General features: G+C 40.6%; 1 protein-coding gene across 1 annotated transcript in view; it reads right to left on the bottom strand.

The window, feature by feature from the left end:
* Positions 1 to 548: 548 nt before the first annotated feature.
* The window catches only part of DEPDC1B (DEP domain containing 1B), a 39224-nt gene continuing 19936 nt past the window's right edge, over positions 549 to 19836 (bottom strand). Inside the window, 4 exon segments of the mRNA XM_032212688.1 lie at positions 549 to 1395; positions 7354 to 7539; positions 11554 to 11730; positions 12295 to 12461. Coding sequence (XP_032068579.1) covers positions 1237 to 1395; positions 7354 to 7539; positions 11554 to 11730; positions 12295 to 12461 — 689 coding nt within the window. The 3' untranslated portion in view covers positions 549 to 1236.

Raw genomic sequence — 19836 nt, 5'->3', positions numbered from 1 at the left:
CCACCCTACTAGATCAAACACCCTTCTCCTCACTTTCCTTTTGAAGAATTCTGAGGCCTTCCAGAGGGCTGGATTGAATTGCTTCATTGTGAGGCCGCATGGCGTGATTCTGGAAACAGCTGGCATGTTTCCAGTGGCTGAATTGTATTTTGATATTGCTGCCACTTCCAGAAGAGCGCCATATGGCCAAGCGATGCATTTTGCTGCTTTAATGTGGTTTGCACAACGCTGCAGAAGAGTTCGACAATTTTCAGAAACTTCTGTATTCTGTATACTTCTGCAGGCCTCATTAAGGCAAGGTTACTTAGTTAATTTAAGAAGTCCTATTATTAGGATGTATTCCACGTAGTTAATTGCAGGTATGCTCATGTGATCAAAATTGAGAGGTTTGGCAATGGGCATGTATTCATGACAGTGTCCCGTGGTCATGTGATCACCTTTTACGCCCCTCTGACAAGCAAACTCAATGAGGAAGCCAGATTCACTTAATAACCGTGTTACCAATTTAATAACTGCAGTGATTCACTTAACAAATGTGGCAAGAAAGGTCGTAAAATGGCGCAAAGCACGCTTAATAACTGTCTTGCTTAGCAACAGACACTTTGGGTTTAATTGCTGTCGTATGTCAAGGACTTCCTGTAAAGAAATTTATTGAGCAGAGATCATTCTGTGTATTCAGCCCAGGTTCTGTGCCTCTCCACAACTGGTAAGGATCTCCAGGTATTCCCAGACTTCAACAGAAGGAATAGAAATTTATTACTTATCTTCTCTCTAGGGATGGCTACTGGGTTGACAAATTCTTCTAAACTAATGTTTGTTTTAAATATAGTTTACTCAGCAAGCCATAGCAACATATTTCACCTATCAGCTGCCCAACCACTAGGATAATACTAGGATAGCTCCAGTGTTTTTTATTGTATTTTAATAACTCAGTAATAACTCAAAGATTTTCAGAGACTTCTTGGTTTAACTGCAGCTTGCAGAATGAGGCTACAGGTGTTAAGTCTCTCACGTGCTATGATACGATCATCTGAACCCGTTATTTCCCAACCTCAACTTGAACAAATAAAATGAAAAAGCACCAAGGGATTCCCCCCACCCTCCCCCAAATAGTGATAATGGCTCAGCTTAGCAGTGTTCTGCCTTGATTTTCTTCTTTGTTAAACAAGTTTCAGAACCTACGTGGAAATCCAGATGCTCCACAGACCATTATAGACATTCGGCTCATTCACAGTCTTACATGCGTAAGCTTCTTGTTCTTTGAAACGGCTGGAAAGGCCTTTTAAATGCCCACATCAACAGTGGTTTCTGTTTATTTTTTTCTGGAAAAAGAACTGCTTCACTTTCAGGAGTAGGAAAACGTTCTTTGTATACATCAGGATAAGATTTCTGAAACTGAAAAGGAATAACCTGGGTTAAGGAAGTTGCTTTAGTTTGTTCACTAAAAGCAAACAATGTAAAATCCTTATCTCTCACTGTAAAAAAGAAATATGTGACATATATTTTGTCAAACCCTATGGCACAATCCATAGTACTTAAGTTATTTATTTATTTGTATCCCACCTGTATTGTTTTTATAAATAATTCAAGACAGCAAGCATGTCCAATACACTATCCTCCTCTTATTTTCCATGCAACAACCCTGCTGTTTTTGTTATCTCCACAACCCAAATATACAAACACATCAGAGGTGAATTCCTACCTTTCAGCCGAGTAGGTAGTAACTTGGCTGGCCACGCCCCCGAACTGGTTCTATCTTGTTTTTTGCTACTGCGCTTCTTTTACCACTACGCTTGCGCACATAGCACACATCAAGCGCATGCGCACCCGAAGCACACACATGCCCAAAGTGCATCCCTGAGCGAACTGGCAGTAACAGAAGCTGGAACTCATCCCTGACACACATGTATATATCCATTTTGTTTTGAAACAGAAATACTGGGATTATTTCATTATTGTAAATTCAACCAAAATGATTAAGACATGAATGAGACTATATTATTTAAACTAAAGACTAAAACATAATAATTTTGGCAAGCAAATTCATATTTATAGGCTCCTGCCTCACACTTAAGAATATGTTTGTAAGTCACCCAGAGTTGCTTATCAGCGAGATGGACAGAATACCACCATTATTTATTTAATAAATAAAATAACAAATATAATATATTTTATTCTATACAATCTTTTATAAGCTACGAGAACCTGCAATAAGACTAATATTTACAAATTGTAAACATTCTAGAAAAAAAATATTTATATTTAAATATGAAGGAAAATCCTAAGAACCACTAATTTTAAAAGAAGATTTCCCTTACTAATGCATCTGTCTTGTTGATATTGTTGAAAACTAAAATAAATATTGGGCAATTTCTGATCTCACTTAAGACATGGCAAACCTGAACAGCTGTCAAGGTTTTGTTATGCATTAAATGGGAGAAATGTTTTTGATGCATTTATAAGGCATGTTATGTATCTGTAGAGAGGAATTCTAAAATTCTATAAAGGCCGGATATCAGTTCTTTCTTCATCGGGTCAGGATTTAAATTTATTAAATCCTCCTCTGTTGCTTTGGCAATGTTTGGGATTTATTTATATTTCATGTATGTAGATCATCCATCTCCCTCAAGGTTTTTAAGCACTTGCCACAATAAAAATATTTACATATGCCATAAATGTATTGCCCTGGCTACAGAATATAGCATTTGTAGTCTCAGCACTATAGATGTTTCCAAAGGAATTCTGTGAAAAAAGCTGATGAACTGCAGGAGCAGAATTAAGGTTTATTGAACATATATTTAAAAAGATCCTAGTGTTGTTCTCTTATAGAAGTAAGCCATTACAACATCAGCAAAACTAGGCTTCGAGGGGAGGAGCTGCCGCCGTCGGGAGCCAAAAAAAAGCTCCTGCCAGGACTCTGGTTCGTATATCTTATAAGATCTATAGATATCTCCCCTTTCTGGCAGAAAGGGGCAGGGAGGAGGTCAGTCGTTAGGATCTCTTTGTAATTCATAGCTTTTTTTTTGCTGTGAATGGAGAAGAGATTCAACATTAGCTGAGCCTTTACTCCGGCCAGTTTTCCGCGCTGCCTTTTTTGCAGCCTAGGCAGATTGCCTCCCCCCCAGGACAAAGCTAAGCTATTTAAAAGCCAATCCGGGCGGGGACCATTCCCGAGGAATTTCTTCTATTACTATTTAAAATACCAGCTTCAATTTCGCAAAAGGCTCCCTTTCTTTTTTAGCTGCGTCACAAGATGGCGATCTCGTAGCTTTTGTGTTTGATCTGACGGAGCTAGTTGACCCTACCCTCCTGAAGGCTTCTCCGTACTAATTGCTAAAAGATTAACTGAGGGGAGCACAGACTTTGATTTTTGGCTCGCTTGATTGCTTGTCTTTTATTTTTATTCTGGAATGGCTCCCAAATCTAAACAGAAGCGCTTCCTTAATAACATATCTCCAAAAACTGCTATGAAGGCGCTACCCTTGTCTCCTACACCCTCCACGGGAGATTTGCTAACACAAGAATTCCTTCTCAAAACGCTTAATGATTTCAGACAGGAGATTAATCAACTGATATCGGATTTATGTGATCAATTTGATGCTAAAATTGCTCAGGCAAAGCAGGATATGATCGGTGTAATGACAGTCATGACAGATTATATTGCTGAAACAGAGGACAAATTGGAACTTTTGGAAGAAACTAACCTTAATCTGATATCAAAAATTCAAACGTTAGAACAGGAAATTGAATCTGCCCAAAAAGAACTTGTCATGATAAATTATAACAAGACTGCCTTTGCGATACGAGTTAGAGGATTGCGTGAAAACCAACAGGAGAATTTGAAACAGACATTCTTTGAGGCTTTCAGTCGCTTGGTGGGAAGTCCGGGACTTAACTTTGATTGGCAGATTCAAAGAATTTACCGCCAGAATTCCTGGGTAGCAAAACAGCGACAGCTTCCGAGGGACATAATAATATACTTTACTACAAGGGAATCTAGAAATGAGATAATACAGAGGCTCTACGGAAAGAGGTTGAGAATTGATGGGGAAGACTTGATTGTTTTTAAAGAGATACCATTTCAAATATTAAGAACAAGAAGACAGTACGCTTTCTTAACCGAAGAACTCAGAAACTCTCAGATTCCATACAAATGGGAAGTCCCAGCTGGTATTACAGTTACATTTGGCAACCAAAAACACCGCATTAACTCCGTCGGTGAAGCCCGAAAATTTTACTACGAGACCCTGAAGGCGGGACTTCCTGATTCATCCGGATCTGGGGAGAGGCAAGGAGAAGGAGAAGACAAACAGCGAGACACGTGGCTACAAGGCGGAGGGTGTTGTTTTTCTCTTCCGGAAGGGCAGAAGACTAAAGAATAAAGACTAAGCGATGTTTTTAAAGTTTTATGATTTCTGTCTGGGATAAAATGGAAAAGTGGCATATCGATGATGAGATATGGAGACTGAAAGAAGCGTTGCTGATTGTGGACATATATTGTACAGAAGTTTTGTCTGAACTCTAACTCAAATTGTGCATGAACTATTTTCTTAGGCGAGGAGAGCGGAAATTGTGATCTTTTTGAGTTGCGGTTTGGGACGAACGGAGTTGGGAGGTGCGTGGGAGAGGGAAGGGCAGCGAAAGTTTAATTAGATTACCTGGGGCTAGAACGCAAGCTGATGTTTGTTTGAGTTGCTATATCAATATAAGGTTAAGAAAGATTGGTCGGAGAATCTTCAGGAAAGTGGAGTAAACATGGGAGGAGCAATGAATGTGGATAAAATATATATGTGGATATGGATAAAGGCAGGGTGGAAGGTAAAAAATTTACATGTGGAGGTGGGTAAGGATAGAAAGGGAGGTGTTGGAAATGAAAAATGAAAGAAGTATTTGAGTTTAATGGTGTTATAGAAAGGTTTGGATATTTGGATAAAAAAGAGATAAATTAAAGGTCTGAATAGATAGACAAAGCAAGGAGACTTTTAGTTGGGGAATTCTAATTGACCAACTTACCTGGCTCTAATACAGTTTGAAACCCTGCAAGTAGCAAAATAATCGAAATTTGGAATGAGTCACATTGTTTAAGATTTACAGATAATGGGAAGCTGTGTTAACGTAGTGGGTTTATTGACCCTTTTTGTTTCTTTCTTCTTTTTGTGTGTGAGTGTGGGTGTTTTTTTTTTGTTTATTTCTTATTTTCTACTATTTTTCCTTTTTCTTTTTGGCTTTACTTTTATCTTATTTTTTTAATTTTAAAGTTAGCTGGCCTTATTATACTCAAATGCTTGTTAAAGAATTATGCCGGGTATGGGACCTGCGAAGCCGTAAGGGGGTTGGGGAGGGGGGATTATAGGGGGGAGGGGGGAGGGTGGAATTACAGTTTCAATCCTTAGAACAATAAGAATTCACTGTGTACTGTGGCTCGTTTTTCTTTTTTTTTTTTTCTTTTTTTCTTTTTCTACTTTTATTGTAAAAAACAAATTGAATTGTATGGATACACCAAAGTGAGGAGAAGAGGGAAAGAGAAGGGAGAAGTAAAGAGGGAGTGAGAGGGAATGTAAGGAGGGTGAAATGGAGGGAGGGGGAGACGTCTGAGGGGGTAGGGAAGTAGAAGAGGGGAATGCTGGAGGGGTGAAAGGAAAGTTGGAGGGGGAGAAGAGAGGGTGTATGGGGGAATGAAGTGTTATGTTGGGTTTTTTTTTCTTCCTTTTTTCTTTTTTTTATGCACAGTATATAAGTGATTGTATAAAATGAAAATGAAAATGAAATAAAAATATGTTTTACACAACATCAGCAAAACTCTAAACAGAGCTATAGCCCATCTCTGAGGAACTCACAAGCATCTTGCCTTATCAGTCACTTAAGAGTCTGTAGAGAAGGCCTTTATATGTGTGGAACCTTTAACATGACCCACAATCCTATCAAGTGTCTTATTTGTGAAAATTTCCAAAACATCATCTGAAATTTCAGGGGGGTGGGGGGGAAGACTTGGTACACCGAATGAATTGCTATAATGGCTTCCAGGGGCAACTAAAAAGGCTAAATGGAAACAGAAAAAGAAAGTATGGTTGGTGAGAGAGAACGATTTTGAAATTCAATTCAGAGTAGTGTTACTGGTCAACAGAGAATTTGTGGTTTTAGCCATTTCCCCTTGAGGTTGCTCTTTTATTGAAAGAGCAATTTCATTTCTGAGAATGCTTGCTGAGCTCAGCTATCATTGGATTAAGGTGCGAGATACTGACAAGATGATGCATTTGCACAATTATGGTTGGCGTGTCAACTTCAACCATTTGTCAGCTGGTCAGATTTAGTAGCAATGATCCATACCTTGGTTATATTCAGTCTTGAATGCGTCAACATATTTGCTTGTTTATATTTGCATATTTAAAAAATGGCTCAGGATTTACACCTTGCCTTTTCTCTAGCAGCTAATGGCAAAGAAGATAATGAATTATATTTGGCATCCACCGTCTCTTCCTTTGGAGGAGACCCAAAACACATCTGTTTCATTCATTCTTATTCTTTGTTTGCATTGGTTTCATGTCTTGAATTGTATTAGCATATACTTTATTGACACCCTGCTCTAACAGCTTTTGACCACCATTGAGCCCAAAATTTCTGTTGCTAAAATGAGACATTTGCTAAGTGAGTTTTACCTCACTTTATGACCTTTTTTGCCACAGTTAAGTGTGACGTTAGTAATGTGGTTGTTAAGTGAACCTGGCTTCCCTGTTGATTTTGCTTTTCAGAGGGGTGCAAAAGGTGATCACATTGACCCTGGGACATCGAAACTGTTGTAAATATGAGTCAGTTGCCAAGTGTCATGTTATATAGGGATACTGCAACGGTCGTAAGTGCGAAAAACAGCCATATGCCACTTTTTTCAATGCTGTTGTAACTTCAAATGGTCACTAAATGAACTGTTGTAAATTGAGGACTACTTGTAGAGTGCCAGTATGCTTGAGGACCCTAAAGATGGATCAACTTGTGTGGTGGTTCCATTATTCTTCACATTCCTCTATTATTTTCTTTCCTGGTTTGGTTCTGCTTTTATAGTGTGTAATGTTTTTTCATAATTATTATTTTGGATATGTTTGCCACAATTAATGGTTAGGTAATTATTATTTTGTATTGTTACATTTATTGTTTAAATTATTGTTATATGCTGCCCAAAGGCACTTTCCATGAAATGGGAACCATATACATTTGATAAATAAAAATAATGAATAAATATAAATCAAAGAACCTAATATCAATCCATTTTCCAACTTAGCTATAAAAAGGCAATTACTTAAATGTTTCCGCAAAAATGAAGAGAAAACTGAAGGGAAAAAAATCAACAATTTCATTTACCTGTTTTAACCTTTTCTTCTTCTCTTTGATGGACATTTCCATATTCATTGTGATTTCTTCCAACAAATTTGCCAGTGGCCCTTGACGACAATTTGTTTTGGGGTGTTCAAACTCATCAGTGCTGATTTGATGACAAAATGATGGCAACGGCAAAATAGCATCTATATCTGATTCTGGATATTTTATCTGAATTTTACACACACAGAGAGACAAAAAAATCACAAGAAGACATTTAGAATTTGTTTCTGCTTATCTCTATGATTAATAAACATTATGAAGGTCAAATAAACTATCACCACTTGAAGCAAAATTGACCACTGAAAGGCTTAGAATAGTAAGCCTTTGTTTTGAAATTCATTGCTATGAGAGACATATTGCATTTGACCGAAAGAGAGGAGGGAATTTTATATTTTAATTATGATAATTTTCATTTAGTTATAAAAGGTTTTTTTATAAAAAGGAAGGAAGGAAGGAAGGATCACAAAATACTTGTAGAGACATTTCAACCTGTCAAGGGGCTTATAACTATTAATGATCAGATCATGTTTTCTAACTGACTGTCTTCTAGTTGTTAATCTGTAATGTACCTCCTACATACATATCTGCATAATTAATTAATTAAATGTATATATGTAGTTACCCATCTTAAAACAGCATAAAATCACATTCAACAGTAAAAAAAAACAATAGCAATATCCATCATGCTATTCTCTTTCAAGATAATATTATGCATAGCACAACAGCAAACCATACACATGCACGAGTTAATAAAAAATAAAAGGAAACAGAACTAAAACAACTTTACACCAACACCATTCACTATGTCTTATCACACTTTTCTATTCTTGCTTCCTTCACATTCAACTCATACACCAATTTCTGTTCTTTGAACTTCTTGCCTTTCTTTTTTCCCTGGATCTCATCCACTTCATCTATCCAGGACTTTGTTGGTCTTTCTCATGCTCTCGGTCCATTCATTCCTCCTTCATGCATTTCACTTTTGCCTTCAGTCCAGACTCATTCTTGATCCTATGTCTTCTTATTTCCCATGCATTATTAAGTGCCTGATTCTGACTGCATTCGACTTTTAGGGTCTTTTAGCGTACCCTGTTCTCACTTTCATATACCAAAGTAGGCAGTAGCACTCTTATAAACATACATTTTGCTTCTTTTGACATATATTTATTTTGCATAACAAACCAGACACCATTTGCTATTTCTCCAACTGCACCAGTGGTGGGATTCAATTTTTTCCCCTAGCAGTTCTGTGGGCATGGCTTGGTGGGCATGACGGGAAGGATACTATAAAATCTCCATTCCCACCCCATTCCAGGGGAAGGTTACTGCAAAATCCCCATTTCCTCCCAATCAGCTGGGACTCGGGAGGCAGAGAATAGATGGGGGCGGGGTCAGTCAGAGGTAGTATTTACCAGTTCTCCAAACTACTCAAAGTTTCCGCTACCAGTTCTCCAGAACTGGTCAGAACCTCCTAAATACCACCTCTGAACAGCACTTCCCAGTTTTTGATTACTGTCACCTTTTGTGTTTAATTAAAATTCTGAGAAACATCTTCATAGCAGTATTTAATAAGTTCATTACCCTGATGTTCTTGCATTCATCCCTGCAACTTTTTTTTTTCTTGGACACTAATCATTTATAGCATCCACCTTAATTGCACTCTTGAACTTCCCTAATAGCTCTATAACAAATCTCTGAAATATTCTTCCCAGTATTCCGTCATTCCATGTTATGAAAGAGAAGTCATGGCCAGGGGACCTTTGCCCAGCTCAGCTGTAATTAGTGTGTCAGTCATGACTGTACCTGGACTATGAAATCCTTGTGATAACAACTCATACCCTGATCATTGCACAATTAAACTACTTCAATGCGTTTTATGTGGTTGCTTTTGAAGATAAGCCCTGAGCTGCAATTAATGCAAAATGGTGACCAGTTGGTTAGCAAGAAAAACTTGTTCTGGTGGAATTGCTCTTATCTTGAGATCACTGCAGTGTTGCTTCCAGATACAAATGCTAACAATTACATATAAAATCCTATGTGGTGTGGGGTAGGATTTATCAGGAAATGCACCCAGTTCAAATATTTAGAAAAGGCCTTTGAACGTTTCCCCCTATGTGAGATGTAAGTATATAGGCACCATCAGGGCTTATTAGTGATAGCCTCACACTTTGGAATACACTCCCATGAGTGGTATGTATTGAAGGAGTATATGAATCAATATTGGCTATTTGCTTTTATTATGAGTTGCTTATGCTACTATATAATTGTTACTGATTAAACCAATATCTGCTGTTTGTTTGATATACTGCTAGAAGTCATTGGTTAGGAATTGAGTTTTGTTATTGACTCCTGCTTACATTGTATACTGTCAGAAATTAGTTGTTAGGAACTAATTCTAGTTTAGCAAATTGTAACCTTAATACTGGTTGGCATCAGTACAAAATTTGTTATCTCACTTCTGGTTCTCGCTTCTATTCTTGGCTTCAAAGCTAGGCACATCCTTGAAAATATAGAAGAAACTGTTACCTAGGAATATCAGACCCCATAGATAAAAGAACCAGAGTAGGGAGTTTTCCTGATAAATTCTGAACTCTGAAAACATTCTGCCGAATAAACCACTTGGCCGGGAGGGGGACGGGACGGGGATGGACCACTCCTACACAAGGCTATAAGAATGCTCCATAAATAAGGTGGACAGAGACGGGGGACTGAACAAAGAACACTTTTAGTAACAAATCTTTGTCTCTGATTGAGTAAACTTTGTTTCTATCGGCATAAAATGTATATAATACTCTGAGCCACTCTCACAAGGGTGTGACTATTCCTTACATGCATTTTGTCTGTATGTTTTGGATATAATATTCACCTAGTCTTTTTACTTTGGCCACAAATAAAAAGCTGTTATTTCTTGCAAGCCTCGTCTTGAGTCTCACTCTCTTTGGCATCTCAGTGGCTGGGGGAAACTTCTGGGACCTTATAGTATGATTCTGATCTCCTGTCATTCAGAGTCATCAAATTGTTTTGTTTTAACAGTATTTGGTCAATAAAATAATTGTGGGCGATCTATGGGTTAATTGTTGAAATTCTATTCACTTAACCTGAGGCTTTTTGTTTAGATCTCTTCACCTATTTATAAATCGTACATTTCCATTGAAATTGCTGTGAGTTTTCTCTGGCTCTTTTACTATTAACTGCTTCATGCCCTCTTGAGACTACTACATTCTTTGCAACTATTTTTTTTTCAACACACATTTTATGCTCTATCTTTCTCTCTATTGTTCAGAAATCATTCTCTTATTTATATGTGCGTGTCCTTTCTTAATCCCTGGCTTCCTTCACTTCACTATTGCACTTCATATTTCATGAGATAACTTACATCCCATTAGCATAACTCCACACAACTCTCTGGTAATCCGAACATGTTTGTTTTTACTCTCTTCTTAACAGTGTTACATTCTCTTTTCTTAGATCTATTTTCATCTCATCCCTTGAGATATTAATCTATTTTCTCATATAGGACTCGTATGTTTTCCTCCTGAAGTTGATGTAACTTCCCTTTTGCTTCTTTTGTTTCCTTTTTTGCCATGTCCATCCTCCCCTCAATCCACCCTTAATTCTACCCAAAAAATTGGACTGTTTCAAATTTAGAAAATTATCATCACCATTGAATCCTTTACTAATCATCTCAATCTTTTGTTTGTTTTACTCTTAGAACTATATTCATTTCTTAACCATGTGCATCTATGAATAAGTTATTGCTTACACTGCATACCTGAAACTAAATTGTTTCCTTTAAACAGATATTCATCAAACTGTCACCTTTCCCTTTCTTGAATTTCTGAATGCCTTTTGTACCCACCCAAACGTCTCTGCCAATTAGGACAATTATTCATTCATAGTCATTCAGAGCATTGCATAATTTACTCAGAACTCATATCTAGTTCTTCCATTATCACCATTCACTGTAATATAACACGGAACTATTACCATCCCCTGATTTCCTACTTCCAAACTCACACACAACCACCTAATTTACATGCGTTCATATAATGTGCTGTCAACTAAAGGAGGGATAAGAGCAATTCTGCAAAGAAAACTTTAATCTGCTTATTTAGGTGGGTTTTCAAAATATACTAAAAATGTTTTATACAGGAGAATAAAATTCAACCCCATAAGGCTCACCTGGACTCTTTGGAGATGAGCTATATGTTCCTCAACTGCAGTTTTTAAGGCTGAAGGAACATTTAAGATCTCATGATAATTGTCCATCATGAATGATACCAATTTAGCTGCTAAGAGTTCATCCAAGTCTACTTCATCCTTGGAGCAAAGAATGCAGTGAGAAAAAGTTTGAACCATCTGAAACAGAGGAGAGAGAGGACATCAATGAGATCAGGTCTCACAATATATACTGAATGTGTTATTTGTTATCCCGTAAATGATGGAAGTTGCTACTACATCTTGTACTGCAGGTCATGTATTCAGCCAGAGGCTATGTGACTTTTAAGATTCCTCCAAACTCAATGATTTAAGTATTTATAAACTGATCCGATACTGATACTGGAGGCCTGCTATCACACTGATTAATATCAATTCTTGGACCCACTGATTCATATACCCATTAAGACAGGGTTATAAATCTAAAAAACCCAGTCACGTCACGGAGCAAGCAGTGTAAAAAAAAAGTTACAAGGACTGTGGTGAGAAATAGGTGGGAAGAATCAACTTTCATCCACTTTAGCAAGGAAATTCAGCCTCGGGATTTGACTTAAGAGTTACAGAAAGAGACAAGAGAATATTGCAAACCACACCCTGCATTGTACAGATTACTACTATTTCTAGAACAAGTCATTAAATAGAGTCTCCCCCAGAGCAATTCTAAAGTGATTTCATAATATTTTTCTTTTTCCGGTAGACACACACCATTGCTCTTGTTCCAAGTGTATCTGAAAGAGGTGGAAGATCTTTATTTGACTGTATCTTAGCCATCAGCATCATCAACAACTGTAGCTTTCGCCGATTTGCTGGTGGCAGAAGAAGACAAGAAATCTGCAATGCTTCAGTAGCTAGCTTCTTTTCCTGCAAGATTCCTGGATCAAAACATGATTTTAAAAGGTGTTAAATATTATTTTTTTAAATGTTCAACCTCGAGTTTCTCTTAAAATGAGAATTTTATCATTCACTTTGTTAATTCATTTTTTGGCATTCAAAATACAAGCTGTAAGGAAACCGAAAAGTATGTCGGTACCCAACATTAAAAGATTCAAGCTAAGTTGTTTTCATCACCCAAAAGCATTTAAGGCCTGCCTACTGATCTTTTCTTGGGAATGTTTTTATTATGCTTACAAAGTAATATTTGTAAATAACATAACTATAATACAAAATAATATTGTAAATAAATTAAGATTATACTTTCTGACAACCTGAAGAGGAAGAGAATCTAAGCCATTTTGTCCTCAAATTTTATGCTAATTAAGAATTATTTCCAGGCCTCCGAGATAGGGCATTGGTTCTTACCTGATATGCCTCTTCTAAGATGGAGATAGCATCCATGAATGGGTTAACACAGTCCGTGTGCTGATTGGACTGAGTCTGTATTAATTAATTATCAGCCTATATAACCTGCCTTGTGAGTGTCCCCACCTAGCTTTCTGGCGAAGTAAAGAATCACAGACTCAACGTGTTATCCAACCATAATTTACTGGTACTCAACTCAATACACTAACCAGAAAAATTCAAACTCTCTCAACCATTGATCAGAATAATATTTTGACCACAATAACCAGAAGGAACAGTACTCCTACACGGGTGGGCCGGATGCTATCTCCACCTTATTAGAAGAGGAGTATCAGGTAAGTACCAACGCCCTTTCTCAATAAGGATGGAGATAGCATCCATGAATGGGACATACCCAAGACTGGCTAATTCAAGGATGGGCTGTATACTGTTCCGCACTGAAACATTGAGAACCTACAGTCTGTAAAATCCTGCGCCCGAATGCAGCATCTGCTGATGCGAACTTGTATAATTTATAATTTCTAATGAATGGCGAAGGTGACGCCCACGCCGTGGCTCTATATATTTCGTCCAGATGCCTAACTGGGCCATGCCGTGGTGGTAGCCACACTCCTAGTACAGTGGGCGGTAACCCCGTTCGTCACCAATTCCTGGCGTGCCTCATAGGCAGCTGCGATGCACTTACGTACCCAACATTCTATGGTAGCCACTGACACTTTCTGACCCAATGATTGCTCCAAAAAGGACACAAACAGTGTATCTGAGCACCGTAGGCTCACCGTGCGCTGAATGTAAATCTCGAGCGCCCTACGGACATCTAATGTATGCCACTGTCGTTCTAAGTGATGAATCAGGGAGCGGCAGAAGTTGGGAAGGATGACCTCCTGAGCCCTATGAAACCAGGACCCCACCTTTGGCATAAACAAGGGGTCTAGCTTCAGCACCATCCGGTCAGGATAAAATTTGCACAGGTGTCCCCTCACTGAAAGGGTGTGTAATTCCAATATTCTCCTAGCGGATGTTATCGCTACCAGGAATGTGATCTTCCAGGTAAGTATTCGCATGGGAAGCTCCCGCAGAGGTTCAAAGAAAGGCCCGGTAAGTGCCTCCAATACTTTCGTGAGGTTCCATAATGATGTACTTCCGGAGATCGCAGATTGGAAGCCCCTTTCAGGAACTTCCATACCAATGGGTGATGTGAAAGAGGCTGTCCCTCCCCCCAGGTGAGTATTGTGCTAAGAGCTGCCACCTGTCTCCTGATCGTATTAGCAGACAACCCTTTTTCGAGACCATCCTGGAGAAATTCCAGGGCCTTAGAGATGGAAGATTCAAGCGGGATGATGCGTTTGGATTGACACCAAACGCAGTAAGTCTTCCAGGTGGCATTATAAATGTGCACAGTCGACAGTCTCCTAGACGCCTGGATGGTACCTATGACTTTAGAAGAGAGTTCACCCCTCTGGAGAGCTTGCCGTTCAATCGCCAGGCGGTCAGTTAAAGCCACTGCGGCTCCAGGTGTTCTAGTGATCCCTGGCAAAGTCTGACCTTGTCCACTGGAATTATCCAATGTCTCTCCGCTGACAATGCCTGAAGGTCGGCAAACCATAGTCTCCGTGGCCAGTAGAGTGCCAGAAGGATGAGCTCTGCTCCTACACTGATAATCTTGCAGATCACCCTGAGCAGTAGAGGTACTGGGGGGAAGGCATACAGAAGACCCCTGGGCCAGGGGCAGTGGAAGGCATCCACGCCCTCCACTCCCAGTGCATGGAACCTCGAAAAGAATCTGGGGAGTTGGGCATTGTACTGGAAGGCAAACAGGTCAACAGGTCTATTATTGGGTCCCCGAACCGCTGTACAATCTCCTGAAAGAGAGAAGGGTGTAATTGCCATTCTGCCTGGCCAATCCTAGAACTGCTGAGCCAATCAGCTGACACATTAGCCTTCCCTGTGCTCTGCCCCAATGGAGAGCAGATGGTCTTCCACCCAAGAACCCAATGTATTAGCCTCTAGCATCAGATCCCTAGATCTAGTGCCCCCTTGCTGTTAACAAGGGCCTTGGCAGTTGTGTTATCCGTGAGGATCAACACATGTTGACCTTCAATGAGGTGTTGGAAACTCAATAAAGCCAATCTGATAGCCCGCAGTTCTAACCAGTTTATATTAACTCTGCCTCCTCCTGGCACCACTGACCCTGTGCCATGTGAGGCCCCATGTGTGCACCTCAGCCATAAAGGCTGGCCTCCGTGGTGATAGTGACCCTGTGGAGGACTCTGAAATGACAACCCCTCTCTATGGCCCCCAATTCCCACCAATGGAGGGAATTGACCAGGCCCCTGCGCAGGGACACCTTGACAATTGACATACTAGTCCTCTTCTTTTGAAAGGGGAGTAAGAACCACTGTAAATCTCTCGTGTGAAGGCGAGCCCAGGGAACGATATATAAGGCAGAGATATTTTCCCCAGTAACTTGGATAAGGTGGCGAGAGTCGCACTTCGGGAACCCCTCACTTCGGCCACAAGTGACCGCAGACTACGTATGTGATCCTCGGAGAGGAAGACCTGGCTGCTCACCGAATCTATCCAGGTCCCCAGGTGAAGAATTCTGGTGGTAGGTGTGAAATGGCTTTTGCCCTCATTAATGGAAAACTCATGGGCCTGAAACACATGCAATGCCATGGCAAGATCGGCTGCCTCCTGGGAGCTCGACTGAACCAAGACGTCATCTAGGTAGAGTTGAACCCTGATAGGTATGGTGCGTAAGTATGCAGCCAGGGCCACCAAAACCTTAGTAAACACGCGGGGCGTGGAAGAAAGGCCAAAAGGCAAAGCCGTGTATTGATAGTGGTGCGAATCATAACAAAAGCAAAGAAACTGACGGTGCTCCTGCAAAATGGGAACATGCAGGTAGGCTTCCGTGAGATCAATAGTAGTAAGCATATCCCCATCTCGGACACCCTCCAGAATTGTACTTAGTGATTGCATCTTAAAACAACTATAACAGACGTAACAGTTTAACTTTTTAAAATTCAAAATGGCCCTCCAGCCCCGTGAGACCTTGGGAATAACAAACAAAATTGAGACCTATGTGGTAAGAACTTCCTGAATGGCATTTAATATCTAGGAGATGTTGGATGGCCCGACCCATCAGGAGGTGCCTTTGGGGGGTTACCAGAGATTGGGCACCTAACAAAGAGCTTGGGGGGAGTAGAGATGAATTCCACGGCCAGACCAAACCTGACCATGTCCCTGACCCAGGAATTGGACATTATGGCTTCCCACTGATCAGCAAAATATTGCAATCTTCCGCCAATGAGAGGCCCATCCTCAGCCAGATTAGGGTTTGAGGTAGTTGTGGTCATTGCCTCCCTGAAAGGGCCGGTGAGACTGATTGCCCCTCTGTTGCCGGTACAACTGCTGCCGTGATCGCTGGCCGTAGCCAGTTTGGGGGCAGAAGCCCGAGGGGGAATAATCTGGATACCTAAATGACACCCCCGCCCCCAATACTCCTGGGCTCGAAAGGGCTCTGCCTTTTAGGATAAGGGGCCGGGCGAGTAAATCCCTTCTTGGGGTTTGAGGAAGAACCTTATGCTTGTCTTTGCCTTCGACAAGCAGCGGAGTAAGTACATCCCCAAAAAGCCCCCCTCCCTTTGTAAGGCTCCGAGGCTAGCTTCCATTTATGTTTTAGATCAGTTTGCCACTGCTGTAGCCATAAGAGTCTGAGGGAAGTCACCACAGAGGCCATGGCCTTGGAGAAAAATCTGGTGGTGCTCAGGGTGGCGTCTGAAGTAAATTGCACCACAGCAATTATTTTATTCAAGTCCTAGAGTCTACTGCAGGAGTACACTCTTGTAATTGTTGCAGCCAAAAAAGGCTCTATCTTGAGAAGAACGAGGCCGCTGAAGTAGCCCTCACCGCCCAGGCAGCTGCCTGATGACCCCGCTGTAGGACTTGGTCAGCTCGTCAATCCTCAGGCTTAAGGATGTCTTCCTGGGATCCTGGCATAGCTGGGGCGATGCATAGGGCTGCAATTGGGGGATCAACCATTGGCCATAGAAGCATCTTGTCCAGCTGTTCATTGACATGTAGAATCACTTATCATTCATAGAGGGACTGGGTTCCGGATGTCGGAGATGACCACTGTCTCTGCAATGCGTCCACAAAAAGTTGAGGAGCTGGTATGACATTGGCTTCCAACTTGTGCTCCTTAAATAGAACGCTGGCTGTGGCCAGCTGCGGTGGAGAGGCCACGGAGACCTGTCGGGGTTTCCAAGGCAAAGCAGCCTTGGCCTTGCTCAGTAGCGGTTTGAACAGCGCAGGAGGAAATAGGGCCGGTGCATATAGGCTTATCTGGGGTAGCCCCTTCCTCCTCTGAGAGGTCAGCGTCCCTGATCTCCCCCTCCTCAGATGTTGGTGATGGGCTACACTGTGGTTCCAATGGGGAGGTGGTCAACCCCTTCCTGTGAAACAAGGGGAGGCAGGGGGGGTGCAGTGGCCTGTGGAGGCTGTGCCTTCTGTTGGAATTCAGGTTCAGGTTGGATGGTTCTGCCAAAAAATCTTGAATGCACAATGAGCGTGACACCATGACCATTGGGGGCAAACTTGGCCAGGTTGACAATTGTCCCTCTTGCGGAAGCCCAGCCGCTGTTGGGGTAAAGGTAGCCTTGGAGGCTCTACTCAGTGTTCACGGCCCCACGTCGCCCCAAAGGGCAGACGTGTTGATGGGGAGCATTGGGCTGAAAGGCTCCTGGGCAAGGTCCAGCTGTAATGGTGGCAGAGCCAGGAGGGTGGTGCCTCCCCTTTTTCAGGGTGCCTCGGTGAATGCCAGTTTATCTTTGTGTTATTTTTGTCCCGGATTTGGAGTCTTTCTTGGCCTTCGAGCCCTTGCGTGAGGAGGAGGAGGAGGAGGCCTTATCCTTGGCCTTTCCCCCTTAGTCAGCTTATGTAGTAGTAGTCTCCACTGGGGGGCAGGATGCCTGATCTGCTTAGAGTAGTCCCTGGGTGGGCTCAGACATGCTTTTGTGGGCAGCAGTAGGAGCCTCTGCAATGCTGCTGTCTGCCATTCTCTCCCAGTTGCCGGAGTTGTGAGGTTTTATAGTCATGAAACCATAACACAGGAAAAGATTTATATAAAATATTTTGAGTTTAGAAATGCTATTTTGCATATTCTCAGCTGGAAGAAAAAAATGGTCATTTTGAGCAGACCTATCCCAGAAAACAGCAGTGAAATTGGCTGTTCCAACTTCAAGTTCGGTAATTTCAAGTGTTGCAAACTTTTACAGAACAGGAGTGTTCATTCAGCAAATTTTCTTTTGAGGTTAGACTCCATATAAGATTTCATTACAAGGAAACTCAAGTCAATAGTTCTGAGAGTAGCTAGCAACGTGGATGGTATGTTCCAATTTTAAAAAGTTATCTACAGTATTTTATGCTTATTCCTAGATTATCCTACTTGGATAAGTTTTCTATATAAAATGGCCATGCTGCTGAAAAAAATGGAATACATATCTTTCCTGTGGCATGAAATTTACAGATCTGATTCAGTGCTATACTAAATCATGATTTGATTAATCCTTGTTCTCTGAATAAACCAGTGTAAGGATTCACCAATAAAAAACTTCAAAATAAAACAAACCATGTTACAGCTTATCATCAAAACAACAGCCTAAAAAGGCATGTTAATACTCCAGAGGTCCCTCAAACGCCCAATGTGATGTCTAAGGAACTAAAGGCTTCTCTTGTATGGGCAAATGTCATTGTTTAGGAGACCCCCATTAGATGAACATTCAACAGCAATGGTGCACTTGGCAGGGTTGCAAGAAGAAAGCCACAACTCTTCAGAAAGAACATTGCTGCCTGCCTACATTTGTGAAACACCACATGGATAAGTTAGAAAGCTAGTAGAAGTTTTGTAAATGAATGAGATCAAACTAGAACTCTTTGGCTTGAAAGAAAAGCATTATGTTTGGCAAACGTAAACTTTTTGTATTCCAGCATAAGATCTCTGTGAAACTACGGGTGGCAGTATCAGGTTTGTTCCTGCTATGCTGCCTCTGGACCAGGATAGCTTGCCATCATAGAGGAAAATATGTATTCTGAATTTTATCAGCAAATTTTGCAAGAAAATATGAAAATTTCTCCATTAACTGACTATCAAGAGAAAATGGGTCCCGAGCAAGACAATGACCCCAAATACATAGATCATATGATCAAAAAAATGGTTAAAGCAGAAGAAAGTTATTTGTTCTCGAGGGCATTTCACGGAAGCAAGACTATCAACATTCCTGAGTTGAAGCTGTCAGAATGGAGGAAGGGGCTAAAATTCCTCCAAGCAGGACTGATCAACTATTATGTTAAACGTTTAGTTTCAGTTATTTTTGCCCAACGGGGGTAATATCAGTGACTGAAAGCAAAGGTTCACATACTTGCCACACAGAAGTATCTAACTTTGGATCATTTACTTCAATAAATCATTGAATAAGTATGTTTTTGACTCAAAGGTTGAATTGGATTCTCTTTATTGAGTTTTAGGACTTGTGTAGATGGTTGTTTTAGATCATATTTATGTGGAAATATTGAAAATGCAAAGGTTTACAAACTTTTAAGTAGTAACAAACTGTAACTAGTAGAAACAGCCTTCCTTGTGAGGAGAAAGAGAGTCAAATCCAAGTTAGGCCAAAGCTTTGCTTATGAATCTGGTGTGATGGGAGATCAATTTAGCACATGGCAAAATAGAAAAGCAAGGTCTCCATGGAAAAAGATCCCAAGATAACTGTTCATTTTAAGGCATAAATTAGAATGGCTAACAGTTCTGCAGCTGGAATAGAAACAATGAGGGTTACCAAACTGGATCTTCTGTCATTCTGAAATTGTCTGGTATTTAATTATTGTCTACATAACTCATATTTGAAAATAGTGGTGAGGTTTTCAAGACTGATAATTATCTACCAT

Source organism: Thamnophis elegans, chromosome 3, assembly GCF_009769535.1.
Source record: "Thamnophis elegans isolate rThaEle1 chromosome 3, rThaEle1.pri, whole genome shotgun sequence".
In the NCBI taxonomy this organism is placed as follows: Eukaryota; Metazoa; Chordata; class Lepidosauria; order Squamata; family Colubridae; genus Thamnophis; species Thamnophis elegans.
The sequence above is the reverse complement of the archived record's forward strand: the minus strand, read 5'-3'. Positions and strand labels throughout refer to the sequence as shown.